At 41.2% G+C, this 22,370-nt stretch overlaps 1 protein-coding gene across 5 annotated transcripts in view; it reads right to left on the bottom strand.

The window, feature by feature from the left end:
* dntt (deoxynucleotidyltransferase, terminal) overlaps positions 1 to 22,370 on the bottom strand; it is a 180,857-nt gene that overhangs the window by 81,944 nt on the left and 76,543 nt on the right. For all 5 annotated transcript variants that reach the window (XM_048204013.1, XM_048204016.1, XM_048204018.1 and 2 more), the window contains one exon: positions 21,453 to 21,585. In XM_048204013.1, coding sequence (XP_048059970.1) covers positions 21,453 to 21,585 — 133 coding nt within the window. The remainder of the gene's footprint in view (positions 1 to 21,452; positions 21,586 to 22,370) is intronic.

Raw genomic sequence — 22,370 nt, 5'->3', positions numbered from 1 at the left:
GCTTGGGTGATGCATATATAAACCCACTGCTAAACAAACAATATTAGCCTTAACAGGCATATTAGTCCATTCAGACTGTTAGGACACAATGAAACACACTGTGAAGTGCATAAGTTCAGATTATATTTGAGTATTTTTATATGTTTTGCATTTAAAGAGGAACTGGTATGCCCTTTTCAGTCTTGTTTCTTGTTTTTGGGCTCTACTAGAACAGGTTTTCATGCTTGAATGTTCATTATTTTCCTCATATTCTCCATTGTTGCAGTAATCTCCCATACCAGCCTAGCAACTGCATAGCAACACAATAGAATATTCCATAACACCCTAGCAACCAAATAGTAACACAATAGTAATCTCCAAAAGCACCCTAGAAACACCATACAGTAGTAATCTCTCATAACACCATAGCAACACCATAGTAATTTCCCATAACACCATAGCAACCACATAGCAACACCATAGTAATCTCCAATAGCACCCTAGGAACACCATAGAGTAGTAATCTCTTATAACACCCTAGCAACACCATAGCAATGCCATAGTAATTTCCCATAACACCATAGCAACTGCATAGCAACACCACAGTAATCCCCAAAAACCTCAAGACTACAATGGAGGAGTTTCAGGGAGTTCAGAAACAGTGACACTGATATAGAGAATAACTACCGCTGGAGGGACTTTTTACATGCTCAAACAGCAACATTACACACTAAAAACAGATGAATGTAAAAAAGCAGCATGAACTTTTGTTGTGTTCTGCAAAAGATAAGAAAGTCATATGAGCAAATGGTGACAGAAAGCTTAATTTTGGGTGATTTATCCCTTTAAGGGAAACTGTATAATATATGCACTAATGCACACTGTAAATCGCTCAAAAAGTGCAAACCTATAATGCAGAACTAGTGCTGCACACCCATAAAGACCTCCTGAAAAATCATTTTTGGCTTACTAGATATTACATGACAGCTATTTATTTGATGCCATACTGAAATACCCCGGTTTAGGAGACAGTATTCTGCTTCTCAGACATCACACATCTTTAGAAGAGCTTAAGAGCTGAAATGCTAAATTAAACCCTTCTGACTCATGTCACTTTCACAGGGATGAGAGAGAGAAGATGAGACTGCAAGAGGAAGAGTGATGATGTCATACGTCTTCGTCAAACACACATGAATAACAGCTCTTCATAAACTGATTCATGAATTCATTCAGTAGAAGAGTTTGCCAAGTCGAGCATCACCATTACTAATCCTTACGGTGGAAAAATACTAATTATTAGACTCTTTTCACTTGACACAGTGAGAACCAACTTGAATACGCTAATAACTACCTAACCATGACCTAGCAACCATAGTAATCTCCCATAACACACTAGCAACGCCACAGTATTCTCCCATAAGACCCTAGCAACTGCACAGCAACACCATAGTAATTTCTTATAACACCCTAAGAACACCGTAGTATTCTCCTATAACACCCTAGGAACACCATAGTATTGTCCCCTATTGCTAGGGTTTTATGGGTCATAGTAATCTCCCATATCACCCTAGCAACTGCATACCAGCACCATAGTAACATTACACCCTAGCAAAGCCATAGTATTCTCCCTTAACAACCTAACACCATAGCATCCTCCCATAACACCCTAGCAACAGCATAGTAATCTCTCATCCTAGCAAATGCATAGCAACACCAGAGTAATCTCCCACAACATCACAGCAACCGCATAGCAACACCATAGCAATCTTCCATAACACCCTAGCAACACAATAGTAATTTCCCATAACACCATAGCAACCACATAGCAACACCAAAGTAATCTCCAATAGCACCCTAGGAACACCATACAGTAGTAATCTCTTATAACACCCTAGCAACCACATAGCAACACCATAGTAATCTCCCATAGCAGCCTAGACACTGCATAGAAGCACCATAGTAATCTCCCACAACATCACAGCAAATGCATAGCAACACCTAGTAATCTCCCATAACACCTTGGCAACACCATAGTAATTCTCCCATAACCCCCTAGCAACGGCATAGCAACACCAGAGTAATCTCCCACAACATCACAGCAACTGCACAGCAACACCTAGTAATCTCCCATAACGACTTGGCAATACCATAGTAATTCTCCCATTACAGCCTAGCAACTGCATAGCAACACCATAGAATATCCCATAACATCCAGGTAACGCAATAGCAACACCATAGCAACCACATAGCAACACCATAGTAATCTCCAATAGCACCCTAGGAACAACATACAGTAGTACGCTCTCATAACACCCTAGCAATTGCATAACAACACCATAGTAATCTCCTACAACATCAAAGTAACCGCATAGCAACACCTAGTAATTTCCCTTAACACCCTGGCAACACCATAGTAACTCCCATAACAGCCTAGAAACTGCATAGCAACACCATAGTAATCTCCAATAACACCCTAGCAACGCCATAGCAACACCGTAGCAACATCATAGTAATCTCCCATAACACCCTAGCAATGCCATAGCAACCACATAGCAACACCATCTCCAATAGCACCCTAGCAACGCCATAGCAACACCGTAGCAACATCATAGTAATCTCCCATAACACCCTAGCAATGCCATAGCAACCACATAGCAACACCATCTCCAATAGCACCCTAGGAACACTATACAGTAGTAATCTCTCAAAACACCCTAGCAACAGCATAGCAAGATAGCAACCATAATAACCATAAAGGCAGTGGTGACTCAGCAAAAGCTAATACAATTTCTTCCCAAATTTTAGGTTTAAGTAAAAATTCAATTTAAATGCAGTATTGCAATATCATATATGGTCATATTGTCAGTTATTATTGCACACATTAGTCAGGAGTCTGTGGACAGAAAAGTCATTTCTCAGGGTAATTGATCAGAGGCGTCTCGTCTCGTGGCGCGTCACACCTCAGTTATTCGCTTCCCTTTTCATTTCTAATGAGCAGTGCTGAAACGCACCGGCACGTTGAGAATCTCCCATCTGCGTTTCGCTGCGCTGGCACAACTCAGCCGACGGCACACGGCAAGCCGCTTCAACGGCAGCTGAGAGGGCAAAACTATCAGAAGAAGTTCACTTCAGCTCCAATCAGCTCAAACAGACGTGGCCTCAACCACACAGCCTCATTTTGAACAAACTCTCAGTCAGATTACAGCACAGCAGCTTTTCTGCCATGAGTCCTCCTGATTTACAGGTTCAGCGGACATTTGTACATTCAGCCCATCAGTCAAAGACAAATGATGACATCAGTCTGTCTCATCAATCTCATCTAAGATCAAACGCTGTATTAGGTGATGTCAAAAGAACTGATTAATGGCCTTTTCAAAAGATTCACATAAAACAAGCTGGTAGTTTTTTCTCATCCAAAGTATATTTAATAGAGTGCATTACTTTAAAGGGTTAGTTCACACAAAAATGAAATTTCTGTCATTAATTACTCACCCTCATTTTGTTCCACACCTGTAAGACCTTTGTTCATCTTCAGAACACAGATTAAGATATTTTTGATGAAATCCGAGGGAATCTGATTCACATATAGGCAGCAACGTCAATGCACCTTTCGATGTCCAGAAAGGTAGTTAAAAACATGGTTAAAATAGTCCACATGACTGCAGTGGTTCAACCTTAATGTTATGAAGTGACGAGAATACTTTTTGTGCGCAAAAAAAAAAAAAATAACGACTTTATTCAACAATTTGAACCATTGTCATACATAGTAAACTCAGTGCAGGCTTTCTTGTTTACGTCCGAATGTCGGCTCATTATTGGCCTGTGTCAGCATTACATGTATGCTCACGTGTTCAGCTTCGGCCAATACTGTGTAAATTTTAGCGGCTTCTAATCGAATTGCAACAGCTCAGCACTGTGCTCACCCTTTCCTTTCAAAGAACATAGAAAAGCTATGGTGGCCGACACAAGACAAAGATGTCGTCTGAGACAGCAGAGAGTAGCCAGTGAAGCAATGAGATTTCTTCTTACTTCTAACAAAGAACGGTCTCTGCTTCTAATAAACCAGTCGACGACTACTACTACTACTACTACTACTACTTCTTTTTGCATATTCAGTGTAGTGACGATGCAAGCTGCTTCTTAAAACACCAAAAAACATAGTGATGAAACACACTCTGTAGAGCAGTTTGTCCATTTAGGGCTACTGTAGAAATATGCCGGCGCAAAAAGGCGACTTCACATGGAGGGGGGACCCGAGGTGTATGTAGATAGAAATGGCCCATTGTAAGGTAATAAATACATAAGGGTTCATTATGTAAGGTCTTTATACACCACTCAAAACATAGTTTTGTATATTATATCGCATTTCTGTCAGTAGATCCTCCTAAATTTTAAACACTGCACCTTTAAGTCACACTTACAAATGACTAAATGTTAACTGTTTCACAACCACAAAGTACAACTGTTTCTATCCATTCACAACACTAGATTTTATATTATCATTTATTGCTTATTCACATGCACTTTTCTTTACAATAAATGCTTTGATATTTCATTAGCGATTCCCAAAATGTTTGTGTCAATAATTTAACAGTGCATTTGCATGTTGGTTCATGGTCACATGGCATGCAGGTAAACAAGTATAATATTTTTTTGTGTTTATATATATATATATATATATATATATATATATATATATATATATATATATATATAGTGCATAAATACATAGCATAGTACATCCCTTCTGAACAAATACAAAAGACGTATTTTCTTTATGATCACTAATACAATTCATGGAAAGATGGCAAAACGTCTCGGTTTACGTCTGTAACCCTGGTTCCCTGAATAAGGGAACGAGACGCTGCGTAGTCGCTTTGGGAACGCCTCTGCGCGTTTTGTCTTGAAGCACTCGTGAAATCGAACCAATAGTGTGACGGGACGTCAGTGCGGGTGACGTCACGGACCAGGAAGCTATAAAGCACTCCTGAGAACAAAGAACGCCAGCTTCTGATATGGATGAAGCAGACGCTCACAGGCGTGCAGGGAGTATGGCTAAGCTACGCAGCGTCTCGTTCCCTTATTCAGTGAACCAGGGTTACAGACGTAACCCGAGACGTTCCCTTTCATGGGAACATCGACGCTGCGTAGTCGCTTTGGGAACGCTATCCCAACTAGGCCATAAGACCAAGTGCCTGTCTGTTATCTTACGACGAGAGCACCGAGGACCCTGGAGTGGAGCCCAAATCAAGGTTATACAACCTAATGAAGGTATGCTGAGATGACCACCCAGCCGCATCACATATCTCGTTAATGGGAACCCCCGAGATCAAAGCCTTTGAGGCAGCCATACCCCTAGTAGAGTGTGCCCGGACAGCCAAAGGTGAAAGCTGCCCGTATGACTCATGGGCAAGAGAGATGGCCTCGACCACCCACTTGCTCATTCTTCCTGATCCGGATTAATCAAAGGAGGAGGACAAAAGGCCTGCAGTACAATCGGTCCTGGGACGTTGGTGGGGACCTTGGATTTATAACCAGGTCTAAGATGAAGGAAAGCCCTGAACATACCAGGCGCAAATTCCAAACATGAGGGAGCAACCGAAAGTGCTTGAAGATCTCCAATTCTTTTGAGAGATGATATTGCCAACAGGTGGACAGTTTTAAGAGAGAGGAATCTTCCAGACCCCTCCTCTAATGGTTCAAAGGGAGCCTTAGCTAACCCTTCCAACACAATAGCCCAGTCCCAGACCGGAGTTTTGTACACACAGAAGGCCTCAGCCTCTGGGTACCACAGAGAAAGCGTATAAATGGGGAGTCTCTTCCACAGAAGAGTCCCCCAACAAAGCATGATAAGTGGAAATAGCCACTATATAAACCTTCAAGGTAGAAGGAGATAAACCATCCAAGTTTTATACTTGGTGAAATTGCAGCACAAGACTGATAGAAGAGTGGAACAGGTCCAGCTGACGTTGTCTACAGCAAGTAGAAAACAACTTCCATTTATTTGTCTGTATAGCTTTCTCGTGGAAGGAGCTCTGGAGTGGAGTACAGTCTCGACAACCTCAGTTGGGAGACCGGATTCTATGAGACTAGCCCCCTCAGAGGCCAGGCTCAGAGTTTCCACAACTCCAGGCGGGGGTAAATTATCATGCCGCCCGCTTGAGACAGAAAGTTCTGTCTGATAGGGATCTCCATGGGGGAGCAGTGTAGAAGAGACACTAGGTCTACAAATCAAACTCGGGTTGGCCGGAACGGGGCTATCAGTATGAGATAGACCATCTCTAGGCAAACCCTCTCCAGAACTCCTGGGAACAGAGCGATCAGGGAAATAGTGTGTACAGACGTAACCTCTGCCACGTCTGCACCATGGCATCCAACCCCAGAGGGGTGGATTAGTCAGAGAGCACCACAGTGGGCAAAGAGATGTTCTTTCGAAGCAAATAGGTCAATTTCTGCACGACCAAAGTTCTCAAATGAGCTCCACCACCTCAGGGTGGAGACTCCATTCCCCGGGCCTCGGCCCCTGCCTCAACAGGATGTCTGCCCCCACATTTTGATGCCCCGGGATAAGTGCTGCTCATAGGGAGAGGAGCTTCCCCAGGGCCAACAAGAGGATCTGATGGGCTAATCTGCACAACTGGCGAGGCCTCAGACCCCCTGATGGTTGATATGAGAGACCACTGACATGTTGTCTGTGCGAACCAACACATAGTGGCGACCCTTGGGTCTGGGAGGAAGTATTGAGTACTCAAAATACCGCCATCATTTCCAGATGATTTATGTGCCAGGAAAGTAGATGGTCCTCCCAAAGACCCTGAGCCAAGCGACCACTCATGATCGCCCCCCAGCCTGTGAGGGAAGCATCTGTCGTTAGCATTACACGACGACAAGGAGCCCCCAACACAGGTCCCTGGGACAGGAACCAAGGCTTCTTCCACATGACTAAGGCACGAAGGCATCGCCGTGTGACCTTAATCATGCGAAAAGGATTTCTTCTCTGAGAAAACCCCTTGGTCCTGAGCCACCACTGTAAGGGTCTCATGTGCAGCAGGCCAAAAGGTATCACGTTGGACGCAGCTGCCGTAAGACCCAACAGTCTCTGAAACTGTTTTGCAGTGTGTGACTGGCCTAATTTCACCCCATTCACGGCCGAGAGAATGGAACGCATCAGAGCAGTAGACAGACGTGCCTGCATTGTGATGGAATCCCAGACTACCCCTTTTAGATAGTTGGTAGTTTAAGCTGGAAGAAGCACACTCTTCTTGGCATTAATTCCAGCCCTAGCCTTCTGATGTGAGACAGAACAACATCTCGATGTTGGACTGCTATATGCTCAAACTGAGCTAAATTCAACCAATTGCTGATATAATTCACCACGCAAATGCCCTGGAGTCTCAGAGGAGCCAGAGCTGCATCCACGCATTTTGTGAAGGTGTGGGGTGAAAGAGCTAGGCAGAAAGGAAGAACCCTGTATTGATAAGTTTCGCCCCCGAAAGCAAATCTGAGGAACCTCCTGTGCTGAGGATGGATGGATACATGAAAGTACCCTCCAACCCTCTTTGGAACAAAGTACAGACTGTAAAACCCTGACAGCTTGCTGGGAGGAGAAACCCCTTCTATAGCTCCTTTTTGCGAGAGCGTCAGAACTATGTGTTCCAATACCAGAGACTGCAAGGGGTCCACCACTATAGGGAAGACCCTGTTAAATTGGGGCGGGCGAGACCCGAATTCTGTAACCCTTTTCTATTGTGAGCAGTACCCATTGAGAAATACTTGGAAGTTTCCATCTACCAGAAATCTACTAAGGGAACCAGTCTCTCAAGACTGGCCTCTGGAGGTTTTTTTTTTTTTTTTGAGCATTTGACTCAGCGCCCTGAAGCGGCGAACCGGCAGGGAACAACCGAATCAAATGTTGACCGGCCCTCCTCAGAGGGTCAGTGGAGACTGCTGCGCCCTGAAGCACACGAGGTGGCAGGGTTGGCAGAACGGCCCCCTGAGGGCACCAAGGAGGGGCGGATACCATATAGTGTGGTAAAGAACCCTCTTCGGAAGGGGGCTACCCTCGATTGTCCCATGCCACTGGCGTCAGGACCTTTTCGAAGCCTTCTTGGTGATAATAACAGTCCGCAGATTCCACAAAGACTTCAGCTGTGTTGCCTGTCCCGGTCCCCAAGCTTTCTGCGGGGGAGCACGGGCGGCGACACTTTTTCTTTTTTTTCTTTTTTTTGAATGAACGGTCAGACCAGTGCCCTGAAATGGCGAACCGGCAGATGTAACAACTGAACTGACCACTCTATGACCCTCCTTTCCTTGGAGGATCACTGGAAACCGCTGCGCCCTGAAGCACACGAGGTGGCAGGGTTGGCAGACCGGCCTCTTTTCTTTTTAAATTCCTCAGAATTTAATGTATTCAATATTTCATTTAATTCTCAAATTAAATGCAGCCAAAAACAAACAGTCAAAAATGACAGGCTGAATATATTAGAATACAAAAAGAATTATAGCTCGTAATAGTTTGCAATATTATAGGGAAAGAGAGAAAGGGAACTCCCGTCTACTCAGTTCCCTCCAAATATATATAAACGTATATATATATAAACATATATATAAAATATATTACGGGCACGATATCTATGCGCAGCCTCGGCAAACGCGAGATCCGAGCCGTATATTCTTTACTGCGGACTTAATCTGCGCGCTGCCTTGGCAAACGCGAGATCCGAGCTATATGTTCTTTATTGCAGGCTTAATCCACGCGCTGCCGCGGCAAACGCGAGATTCGAGCCTTGCGTTAGACTTTTATTCCCTCGAGAATAAAGCCAACAGGAGTGGAGCTAAAAACTCTCGCTAGTGCATACTTCTCTTTACACTTCGGGACATTTTTATGAATGAACACTGTCAGCTGTGAACTGACGTGCATGCTCCACTCTCAGCAAACAAAACATCGTGTGCATCCCTACTCGCTTTGTAGTATAGCACTGGAAGGAACGCAACTCAAACTGCTGTTCACTTTCTTTATATATACAAATATATCTTCAATATTTGTAAGTTGACAAATTCAGAAAGATATTTAACTTCTCAGTTAAATCGAGAAAATAATCAGACAAGTATTTCACGGTCTGAATATTAAACAAAATAATCATGGCTTTCAAACACAACTGATTTGTTTTTGATGTTAGAATAAACGTGTGATTTTGAAACACGATATGTGTGTGAGGTGGCGAGTCCTCAAATCAATATCACAATATCCACCTCCTCAGAGCTGGACATGTGAAGTACCGGTGCCTCAACCCGGGGGAAGAAACCGCAGAGCGTGCTTCCACCTGGGAGACGGCACTGAAACTGGCAGGTAAGGGCAGAGAAAGGGCAGCGCCCGTCTCTAACCCCTCTGCCAAATTCATCTGCGAACTCCATGATCTGAGCCGCCGCTCTGCCTCAGCAGATGCGCGGGACCCGACCACGAAGAACGCGAGCCGCGGCACCTTCCTCAGAGAGCGCCCGGCGGGAGTGGAGAGGTTTTATATTACAATGCTCGCAAACAACCCCCTCGAGGGCCGCCTGGGCATGCTCCGCTCCCAGACAAACAACACAGAGCTCGTGTGTATCCCCACCCGTGAAGTAATGAAAGTAGGGAAACACACGGTCTGATGCTGTTTGCTCGCCATTATAGTGTCTTTTATATACATATATATGTGGTGTAATACTGATACTCTTGTTTTCAAACAAAAGAGATCGTTTCTGTATATGTAAATGACAGACAACACCAAATAAGACACACGATAACACAGAGCGCTGCTGAAGACACAGAAGCTGGCGTTCTTTGTTCTCAGGAGTGCTTTATAGCTTCCTGGTCCGTGACGTCACCCGCACTGACGTCCCGTCACACTATTGGTTCGATTTCACGAGTGCTTCAAGACAAAACGCGCAGAGGCGTTCCCAAAGCGACTACGCAGCGTCGATGTTCCCATGAAAGGGAACTAAAATGTATTAAACATATACATAATAAAAACTGAGAAATATATGGCATTAATAGCCATAAAATAAGTAAATTAGCCAATTTTGTTTAAATTAAGGATTGCAGAAATGACTACACCCTCAATTTAATTCAACAAATGTATAATATTCTAGTACTTAGTATGCCCTCCATAATTTGACCCTTCTTGGCACGGAGTGTACAAGTTCATGACAAATTGTCACATGTTTATCTATTTAAGTCCTGGATGATGAGCTCCTTAAATGCCCTGATCTTTAATGGGGAGTGTTGCTCAACTCATCTGTACAGAATCCCCCACAGGTGCTCAAGAGTGTTAAGACTGAGTGCAATACATGTCCACAAAAGGTTTTTCACCTTGGGAGAATGCATATCCTCATTATCATGTTGAAAAAATGCCCAACAATGCAGGGAATGAGGAAAGGGTAACATCTTCTGTTTCAAGTTTGTGTATTAAATTACACAGTGGTGTGTGAATTCATGACAGCATTGATAAAGCACAACTCCCTCACACCTTCAGTACTCATACAGCTATAGCTTTATAGCTTTACTACCACCGAACTTTACTGTGGGAACCAGGCACTTCTCACTGTACTCCTCCTCTAGCAACACCACAACATTTTGGATGCTGTTAGATCCAAAATGATTGATTTGGTCTCATGAGACCAGAGTATTGATTCCCAGAGTCTATATTTTATAAATATGGGCTTTGGAAATGGCTAACTGACTTTATTGTGCTTTGGCTACAGTAGGTAGTTCCAGTGAGAACAACAACCATGCATGTCATTTCTGCAGGCTGCATCTTATTCTGTGAGATAAACAGTCACTCTTTTCATAGCTTTTGCTGGCTCTGAAACACTCGCTTGGTATTTCTCCTGCTCTTTGTCTAGCAAAAAAATCCCTCATCCCTAAATGAAAGCTTAAAATGAAGGCCTGATTATTTCAGGGGCCTTGTCACAAGTCCATTGTTTTTGAATTTCTGTGTTACTTTTGCTGTATTTTCACACGTAAAACAATGATTTGGTAATCCTCTTGTATCACTCTCCTCTTTTGTGCTAAGAAATAAGTCTCCAGACGATTCTCTCCCAAGTGCTTCCATTGCTGTCAGCATTAAGTCTGAGACTGATTCAGTGGGCTATATAACACTTTTAATTGTCAAGAAATGACTTCTCTTAAAATGTTTTGGTTCAACATACTTACCTGTTGATCAAACATTGCCTTAAACTTACACCAGAAACATTTTATTTCGTTTTATTAAGTAACTTTTAGGAGGGTGTACTCATTTTTACTACACAACATTTTGTCACATTGATAAGAAAATCTTATTTTCCTGAATTATTTTGACATGCTTCTTTGGTAATTGATTAAGCAGACTTGCTGGAACATTACATCTCTAAAGAACCCTGACATGTCTTCTAAGTAATTGAGTAATTGCTGACTTTCAGAAGTTTCAGAGTGGGTGTACTCATTTATGCTGTGCACTGTATATACATATTCATATACATACATACATACATGTGTATATATATATATATATATATATATATATATATATATATACATACATGTATTTCTTGTATTTCACACAGGATTTCATTAGGTTTTCATTAGGTTTTAGGTTTCATTAGGTTTTTTTTTTTTTTTTTCTAAATCGGGGCCACGTTGTAATAATTTGATAATTTGTTCTCTTGTTTTAGTTAAATTAAGTTATAACTCGATTATGATTGAGTCGGTGCAGACCACAAAACATACTGGACTCATTTAATGCTATATTTTAAAGTGATATGGAGGAGATCAGGAAGAGAAACGGTTAGACAGACTCTGCATTAGAAACAGCACTGACGAGTAGAAGAGATAACACCAGTGCCATTCGCCAACATAACTTACACACTTTTCAAACTACACATCCTCAGCGTGATTATGATCACCGTTTTGCTTCAGTAACAGTTTCATAATCAAATCTAAAATGGGAATCTATTAGACTGTGGCCGTTATAAGCTGTCAAATGCAGCTTTGCCGAGCTGTGTTATAAACTGAACGCTATTGGCCATTTTATAAAAGGGGAGGAGCTGCTCTATATGTCTTCATGTTTCAGTGAAAACCATCCACACATTGAATAATGCTGCATGTGTTTCAAGGCACTTCAGTGGGCCTTTAATGAATGATTCATGCAGCTTCACCTGGAGTTAAACAAACATCTCTTCAGAATCACTTCTCCACTGCATCTCACAGGCCTGCTGCATTTGCGCTCGGTGTGAGGAGACTGTGAAGTCTGTCACAGTGTGTATATCCTGATCCTCTGTACATGTTCAAGCGGAAACTATTCTTACGGTAAATCCAGACATCACTAAAATTGTCACGGCCAACGTGTGGCGCTTGCCGGAGTTCAAATAGCAGATTTCAACAGAGCTTAGCCTCGACAGAGCTGCAGATTTGCATTTTGAGCCGTAAAGTTTTAGAAGACTGTTTGGAGGTAAACATGATGTTTTCTCCCTGTCGTAATCCCGTTACACTGATGCTCAGTCACATTAGTCATCCTGAGATATAGAGAAATGTCATGTGAGGAAAACTCATAAAGCACCCGTGACTAATAGCTCTATAGTCAAAACCTCGCTGAATTCAACATACTCGCTCAATTACACCCTCCGTCAATGTCAAATGTCAGCTTCTGATGAATGCAGTGGCTAACGTGCAATTTTAAAGAGTAGTTTCACAAAGGATTGTGATGGCTTTATCAAACAACAAAATCTGGGCATTTAATTATTTATATCTATACTTATTTTTTGCAGATAAGCATCACTTTTGGCCACCACTGTATATATAAATGCATAATAAATGCATACATATACACACACACACACAAATGACGATACAGTACATAGACAGCCAGTCTCCATCAGTGTAAGTCAGAGGGATTTTTTGGGATATTTCATTATCTGCTTGAAGTCTGATCAGTAAGATAGAGATAAAACAGCCAAAGTCAGAACAGGCTGGAGGTCTGCAGTGAGTCTGTTTGCAGATATTTTGGTCTTAGTTTTGAAAGAAGCCTGAGGCAAGTTTGTACACTAGCACTATATATGTTGGCTCTGTGAAGCTCACATAATAAATCAAACACACATTTCAATTTGAGTTTGTGTCTGACTCTACCGTGAAGCCGATACAACACCACCAGCTAACAGATTAAAGACATCTAACTTCATTAACACTCTGTGACAGAGTCAGTGATGTCACCAAATGTCACGACACGCTCGATTCACCGTCTCCCGTTCCTCGAGTTACTATAAAACACCATCACATCTTCAAAAAGGCTTTTGTTTTCATTTGCGCAGCATCTGTCATCTGTTGTGTAGGAGACGTGCGGTTGTGACATCTGTTCCACCTGAGCTAATAATACCTCTCATCCGCCAAGAACACAACAGCACGATTTATAAAGCAAATAAGATATAAAAAGCCAGCCTGGAATAAACCACTACTGACAAGATACACCAGTTTACTGACGAGGTGCACAGTGATAGCGCTGTTTTCACTTTAACTCACTTATCTGAGTGTCAGGACCATGTTATCTGGGAACAGCGGCACAATATCACTACAAAACAGACATAAAAGCAGCTGGAATTCTTGAACTGATCTTATTCATCAGACTTTCAGTACATTATTACTTTCCAAAAATATCGATCTTTAAAGTACTGGCGTTATGCAGCTTTAGATGGCCTGCAGAATCAAATGCACCAGAAATAATGCAACACTACTAGAGATCTATAAGGTACCTTTCCTTATAAAGCACAAAAAACAAACTATATATATATGTAGAATACCCCCCTAGAAAAGTGGGGTTTTGGACAATATTGGCATGAATCCTTTTTAATTTGTGATCATTTTGCACTGATAAGGGACAACACAAACTACGAAAACATATTTTATTATATAAAAAGTTTATACATAGAAAAAAATTTAAATTTTCAATTCATCAAAATATCCAGCATTAGCAGCTATCTGACCTAAACTGGGTTCTGATTGGTTCTAAACTTAATTGACAATCAATTGTTGAAGCTATTAAGGTGTGCTGACCCAAAAATCTTTTACAAACCTGGGCCAAGTTTAAACCAGTAATCAGGCATCACAGCTGGCAAAGGGGCATGTCTGACTTTGACATGTATATATTGCCATTATTATGTAATCAAAATGAAAATTATTATTGCTGGTCTTAAATGATAATGTCAAGTTAATTGAATGCATTTGCACCAAAAAATTATAAGGATTTATGCTGATATCATCCAAAACCACACTCTGCCAGGGGTGTTTCCAAACTTTTGGAGGGCAGTGTATATAGGGCCTAAAACTAACTTTATGCCACACCAGCCAATGCCAGTGACCATGAAACATATGGGGCACTATAATACACCCGGCGCAATGCGACGCAAGGCGCAGCGCAAGTGTGTTTGCTAGTTTGCGTCCGGCGCCGTTCGCGTTTTCCCGTTCAGCGCCACGTCCTTAAATCAGTAAATGCATTTGTGCCAGTTAGTGCGCCCATGGGCGTGCTGGTCTAAAAAAGAGGTGTGTTCAGGCCCATTGCCGGCGCATTGCTATTTTAAGGAGCTGAAAATAGACTGCACCATAGACCAACTCAAACCTGGTCTACAATCTAAAGTCAATGGCGCAATATATTTTTGTTAGAGCGCGTTGGTAGAAACTGCGCCTCTGGGCGCGTCCACAGTGCGCGTTGACTTTGCTTATACACACAGGGATGAGCATCACACAAACATGCCAAATATTAAAAACAAAAGGATTACAGTGTAAAAGAATATTATTGTGTAGGCTACATAAATATAAAAATGTAATGATGAATAGTCATTGCATGTATTAGAATTAGGCTACCTATTTTCAATTCAGCCTAATACTACTTATAATGATGAACGAAATTGGCTAATTAATTGAACAATCGTGCCAATACACACACATATATATTAACTGACTTTAACTTCGCGCACGAGCAGATCGGTTTCTTCGCTTGAAAAGCGTTCAGTTTTTCCGCCAACAAATTCCGCCATGTAAATATCAATCCGCCATGGCGCGAGCGCATCTCGCTCTTAAAGGGAATGGGAGATGACACTCTGATTATTGAACGTTATGCCCATTACTCATTAAGAAAATAGGGACAACCCATTTCAAAAATGCGCCCCGGCGCACGGACCGTTTTTCCGTCGTTAAAATAGCAAAAGTGGATTTGGACACGCCCTGAGTGCACCTGTGCCGTGCGCTTTACACTTTGCGTTTAGATCATTACAATAGGGCCCCTAGATTAATCCTTATTAAAATTACAAAAGTTATTCCATCATTTTTCATTGTCTTTTGTTGTTTGATTTAAATTAAAAACACCGACAGCAGCAGGTTTATTAGGCTGCTGTCACTTTAAGAGCTGCACGGATCCAATATACTGTAGACACATGCATTTTCTTTCTCAACTGTTTACGTTACTGACATAACTGACTATGTTTACGAGTGTACTTGTAAAGACAGGCATTTTGATGATAATGTTGTTTGAATATGTCTGTTCAAGCGCAAGAAGACGTGAAAGAGAGCTCAATTCAGTATTTGTGCGTTGTCTGAGAAGCGGATTTCTGGGCACGTGCTTCAGATTGGAGTTCCCTTTCGCGTCATCTTGAGCTTTCTTGATGAAGCAGCACTTGCCCTTCAACTGTCCCGAGGGTCATTCACGTTTATGTTCTCACAACACTGCATTGTTAGAATTCATAAAAATGTTACCAGTCAACTGGCGATTGACACCGTTTCATATACTCACCATCAACACAGATTTTTACTCACATTTGGTGCTTGGCAAGTGTTAACTGTAGGCCCTGTATATATAGTTTATTATATGGCATGCAGTTGATCAAGACAAACTTTGAAAGTAGACTTGATTGGTCATCATAAATCTGATTTCAAGAGTGACATGTTGAGGTTTTAAAGTAGTTGAGTGCCTCTCTTCCCATAATTCTCATCACCAACAACGAGTCTGAAGGACTAACAGTGGCAAAAAACAACAGATTCAAGATTCAAATTCAACTTTACAACTGCACCAAACAAAACACTACAGACCAGACAGAGAGGATGAAAACACCCTGTTCTTGATCAGAAAGCCATTCATGCACGGCAAACACTGTATGATTGTATAAGGACGTCTGACATTTTCTGTCTGGAGAATGTTATTAAGATTTGTAACCTTTTGGTCATATTTTCTCATAGGCAAGCTCACCGAGTACACCCTCAAGGTACGACAAAATACCTTTTTACATTTACATGGTGGAAATGTGATATGCAGTTTATTCTGAAGGGAATCCTGTGGTATTAATCCACAAGCGTGCAGCTCGCAGACAGATTGAAGAGACAAAGTTTGAATGAGGGCTTGATTATTCTGAAAGTTTTAAATATCTTGAGGTTTGAAGGTTATTTAGGCCATATGTGCTATAGGTGGTTACTAGGCAGTTGCTAAGCTGTTCTGAATAGTTGCTATTAATAGAGATACAGAGAGCCAGAACACTCCAGCAGTGTAAATTTAAAGGATTTTTCGGATATTTCATAAACTTAAACACGACCACATTGCATCACCTGAGCTTATTAAAGGGCAACGTCTGAGCAATACATTTTCCAACAATACAAAGTTCTGTCATGAAACTCTAGATGGCGCAGACTGCTAGGTCCTTAACTAAACCTGCTTGCAATCATATCATTCTCTATTAGGGGTGGGAAAAAAATGCGATGCATTGTGATGCGGACGATTCTGAATCGATTCACAAATGTCAAAAATAGATTTTCTAAATGTTAATCTATAACGTAATGTTGACGGAAGGTAAAATATGGAACTCTAAAGTGTGAAAGTGCAGCGTCCGGACAGTCTGTGGCGTGCACATAACTGTGTCTGTCCACTGGCGCAGAGTGAGTGGAACAGAGCGAGCATTTTCAATTCATTTATGGAAGTTGAGCTTCACACTCACGCGCAAGCAGGGGCGTCATAAGTGGGGGAAAAAGGGTGACAGAGTGCATAGGGCCCTGGCGTGTGAGGGGCCCTCAACGATCCTGAAATTATTATAATTATTATTATTGTACAATTGTGCGCAGACTGCGTCTGTGCTATTTATTCTCTGTTCACAAGCTTTGGCACACATCTGTGTAGGCACCTCCCACGAGCACAGCATGCATGCATTTTGCATGATTTGATTGGTTGTCTAGAAACGTTGCAAACAAAGCGTTAAATGGCTGTGAGAAGAGTGGACGCGCCAGACTCCGGAGTGTGGTCATTTTCGAATTGCGCCACCGCACATTTCAAGCTAAGATCAGGCAAAAGTAAACAGTAAGGGAAAACAATTCCTCATAAATTTGTTTCCAAAGAGACCAAATGAGAACCTGTATTGTTCGAGCTATGCGACGGTGACCTATATGCTGCTGTTTACGTTGTGTAAATGTTTGCTGAATGGGTGTCTGCATTTTCCCACATAATGAGAAACAACTTGTTTCTAAGCCGATAATAAACGCACTTATCCTACTCTAAACACTGAAGTAACACTAAAAGTGTGTGACATATCATTAGAGATACATTGTAAATATGGAAAACAATATGCAAATGATGTTTGTGTGGATCTTGCATTAAAATAATAATATGAGCAATATTAATATTGGGCATACCATTTTAAGATAGTGTGATGATAATAAACTAAAAAAAATGGCTTACGATGCTTTTGGGAAACACTACCATGGACAAGACACACTATATGCAAGTTATATCATTGCTATTAATATTATATATTATTGTTGTATTGCTTATTGCACTAACAGGAGGATGTTGTTAGAAGTATATTATTTTATAGTGAATCAGAATATGCTGAAGTCTATATTAATTTAGTACAAGTATGCTGCTACAGGCACACATTTCTTTTCCTGTTGGCTGGGACATATGCTGGCAAATGTAACCTTGCAGCTGACTTGCCAAATCACTTCCATTTGTTTTAATAAAAGATATTGTAAGTAATTCATTATGGATCATTTCAAATACTTTGCTTTAAAAGTACAAAGTAGCTACACATAGGGTTGGGTGCTATACCGGTATGAAAGTGACTACCGGTATTATGTTGTGCCATGATATAGATTTTGCTATACCGTCGATACCGTTAAATATTCATGAATTCTAATTTTGCATTTATATCGTTTTGTTTAATTTTGTACTCTTTACAACTTTTAAAACTACTAATGCCGATACAGATTCAACACTGAACTTTTTGTCCTCTACCCTGTCCGGCGCCTTTACTACACAGGCATTAGTAACCAAACACAGAGAGCACTGAAACAGTCCAAATTAATAGAGCACAAACCACCTACTCAAAAATACAACAGCAACAAACAAGCGTGCATATAGGCAATAGTAGTGGGAGAAAAAACTCAATGCATCGATGCAACGATTCTGAGCTTATTTTTTAACTGAAGATGCGTGATGACACTGCATGTGCTTGGTGCGTATCCACTGGCACGGAGCAGAGTGAGCGTTTTCAATTCATTCCTACTTAAGTTGAGCGTGAAGCTCAGAAAGTTCAGAAAAGCTGAAGCATATTACATTCATGGGATTCATTGCACAGGATATGAGAGAGCTGTGAGAAACGAGTGCTTTGCTTGACATTACACTTGCAGTTTGTGGTCTTGCCCGCCGGTAGGCCTATTTTCCTTACTAATGCTCTACGAAGGCATCATTTATGTTGTTTAGAATGCCGTCAGCTTATATATTAAATTCACTTCGATTTCCAACTCTCACATGTGTGGCTGTGTGTGACTAGTGCTTAAATGTACTTGCTTCTCAAAATGCTTTTATGACACGAAATTGATATAAACACAGTCATTTATGTCTTAAAGTATTAAACAGACAGGACAGAAAATTCTTTTATTTCAAAAGAGATCTGTGCATGAGTCTGGATGTAACTTATTAGATCTCCCGCTATAGCATCAGTAATAATCAAACAACCAGCTGAGAAAGTGATAAATCACTCACAGCTCTTAAATGGAAAATGTTCTGAAAGCACTCTTTGTTTATTGCTTGTAATGTTTCTTTGTTCCTCTTTATTATTACAAGGTGACTCACTTGCTTGTTTTGAAACTTTAAATAGGGTATGTGCCTATATAAAATTCTTAACATACAGTTGTATTAATGTATTTTTTAACTTGTAATTATTTAAAAAGTAGACTACTTATAATTCCATATGTAATTAAAAAATAATAATTAATAAACAAAATAAAATAATAATAATAAATAAAAGTATCAAGAATCCTTTTGGAATCGGATCGTGACTCCTAGAATCGGATTGGATCTTGAGGTGCCTAAAGATTCCATTTCCCACCCCTAGATAAGATACATATATTGCCTGTAATTCAACTAAGATCTACTAAAATGTGGCATAGCGGATTGATTCCTGCTGTATCGGTAGCCAATGTATCAGTAGCCACTGCTCAACCTTCAAATACTCTGTCAACTTTTGCGGTAGCAGTTGCAGCATGCTTTCAGAAACCGTCCACCTTCTGCAGCAGCAATAACAGAAGCAGCAATAACAGCAGCAGCAGCAATAACAGAAGCAGCAATAACAGCAGCAGCAGCAATAACAGAAGCAGAAGCAATAACAGAAGCAGCAGCAGCAGCAATAACAGAAGCAGCAATAACAGCAGCAGCAATAACAGAAGCAGCAATAACAGAAGCAGCAATAACGGCAGCAGCAATAACGGCAGCAGCAATAACAGAAGCAGCAGCAATAACAGAAGCAGCAATAACAGCAGCAGCAATAACAGCAGCAGCAATAACAGAAGCAGCAATAACAGAAGCAGCAGCAATAACAGCAGCAATAACAGAAGCAGCAATAACAGCAGCAGCAATAACAGAAGCAGCAGCAATAACAGCAGCAATAACAGAAGCAGCAATAATAACAGCAGCAGCAATAACAGAAGCAGCAATAACAGAAGCAGCAGCAATAACAGAAGCAGCAATAACAGAAGCAGCAATAACAGCAGCAATAACAGAAGCAGCAGCAATAACAGAAGCAGCAGCAGCAATAACAGAAGCAGCAATAACAGCAGCAGCAATAATGGCAAGAGCAATAACAGAAGCAGCAGCAATAACAGAAGCAGCAATAACAGCAGCAGCAATAACAGAAGCAGCAGCAATAACAGAAGCAGCAATAACAGCAGCAGCAATAACAGAAGCAGCAATAACAGAAGCAGCAGCAATAACAGCAGCAATAACAGAAGCAGCAATAACAGCAGCAGCAGCAGCAATAACAGCAGCAATAACAGCAGCAATAACAGAAGCAGCAATAACAGCAGCAATAACAGAAGCAGTAACAATAACAGAAGCAGCAATAACAGCAGCAGCAGCAGCAATAACAGAAGCAGCAATAACAGCAGCAGCAATAACAGAAGCAGCAATAACAGCAGCAGCAATAACAGCAGCAGCAGCAATAACAGCAGCAGCAGCAATAACAGCAGCAATAACAGAAGCAGCAGCAATAACAGAAGCAGCAATAACAGCAGCAGCAATAATGGCAAGAGCAATAACAGAAGCAGCAGCAATAACAGAAGCAGCAATAACAGAAGCAGCAGCAATAACAGCAGCAATAACAGAAGCAGCAATAACAGCAGCAATAACAGAAGCAGCAATAACAGCAGCATCAATAACAGCAGCAGCAATAACAGAAGCAGCAGCAATAACAGCATCAATAACAGCAGCAGCAGCAATAACAGCAGCAATAACAGAAGCAGCAGCAATAACAGCAGCAGCAGCAATAACAGAAGCAGTAGCAATAACAGAAGCAGCAATAACAGCAGCAGCAGCAGCAATAACAGAAGCAGCAATAACAGCAGCAGCAATAATGGCAGCAGCAATAACAGAAGCAGCAGCAATAACAGAAGCAGCAATAACAGCAGCAGCAATAACAGCAGCAGCAGCAATAACAGCATCAATAACAGAAGCAGCAATAACAGCAGCAGCAATAACAGAAGCAGCAGCAATAACAGCAGCAATAACAGAAGCAGCAATAACAGCAGCAGCAGTAACAGCAGCAGCAATAACAGCAGCAGCAGCAATAACAGCATCAATAACAGAAGCAGCAGCAATAACAGCAGCAATAACAGCAGCAGCAGCAATAACGGAAGCAGTAATAACAGCAGCAATAACAGCAGTAGCAATAACAGAAGCAATAACAGAAGCAGCAATAACAGCAGCAATAACATAAGCAGTAGCAATAACATAAGCAGCAATAACAGCAGCATAGCAGATTTATTCCACCAAGACTAAACATATCAACATTGTCACATCCATTACCATGCCAAACACTCTGAGAGTTGTCATGACAGAAATGTTGTTCCATAAAAATAAACACAATCACACACCACTGAACTGACATAAACAGCCACAAACCACTAATATTGACTTTTCGTCAAAAGAACCAGGGTTTACCTGCGGAATCCTCCTGCAACATTGACGGTGGCGTGCGGGTTGACATAGATAACAGCTTCCTCCACTATAATCTTCAGTGCAATGGCCTCTGTCCTGCTCACCGGCTTACTGATGTCCTCATAGAACAAAAACCCTGCGACAAGAGCGGATAAATAAAAGATTGAATGACTAACACCCAACAAGTGTTGCACAAACCAGATGTTTACACTTTCTGAAGAAAATGTGAGAGGTGTTTACCAGTGAAAACTCTGCACTATGATGCTAAAATGCTATTTTTATGCTTTTATAATTGGGTATGTGGCAGTGTTCAGAATTAACTAATTATCAAGAAATAACACAAACCAGTCTTAACGTGTAATTCAAACACTTAAATCTTACAATTAGGCCTAAATATTTTTGTGTAGAGTTTAGAGATTTCATCACATCACTAGCACTAATTATGAGCAGTAGTAATAGTGATGGTTGACTTTACTGTTAATTATGGATAATAATTCTCAAATTAGAGTTCCTTGAAGTTCAATACTGTCTACAAATGTGACTCCTGCACTGTCATGCTGCTCTGGACGGTTATACACCATAAAAGTAATTTAAAAATGCAGCTTCAGTGCTAAACTTCTTGCCAAAACACAATCCAACAGTTTCACCATCAAGTGTTTGTTAGCACATTCTCTGTTTGTTCCACGAGTGTCTCACACTAGTGGTTTGTGTGAGAACCATTAATTAACCGGACCTCACTGCCTCTTTATATCCCGCACACGTCCCAGTGCTGTTAACCTTATTTCACTTACAAAATTAAATATATGGTAAATTTATGGAACATACCATGGTGATTGACTATGGTATTTACCTTGAAGAATAGCATGGCACATGCATAAAATCAAAATATGTATATACTCTGGTATGTACATGTCCAAAAGC

Source organism: Megalobrama amblycephala, linkage group LG10, assembly GCF_018812025.1.
Source record: "Megalobrama amblycephala isolate DHTTF-2021 linkage group LG10, ASM1881202v1, whole genome shotgun sequence".
Lineage (NCBI taxonomy): Eukaryota > Metazoa > Chordata > Actinopteri > Cypriniformes > Xenocyprididae > Megalobrama > Megalobrama amblycephala.
The sequence above is the reverse complement of the archived record's forward strand: the minus strand, read 5'-3'. Positions and strand labels throughout refer to the sequence as shown.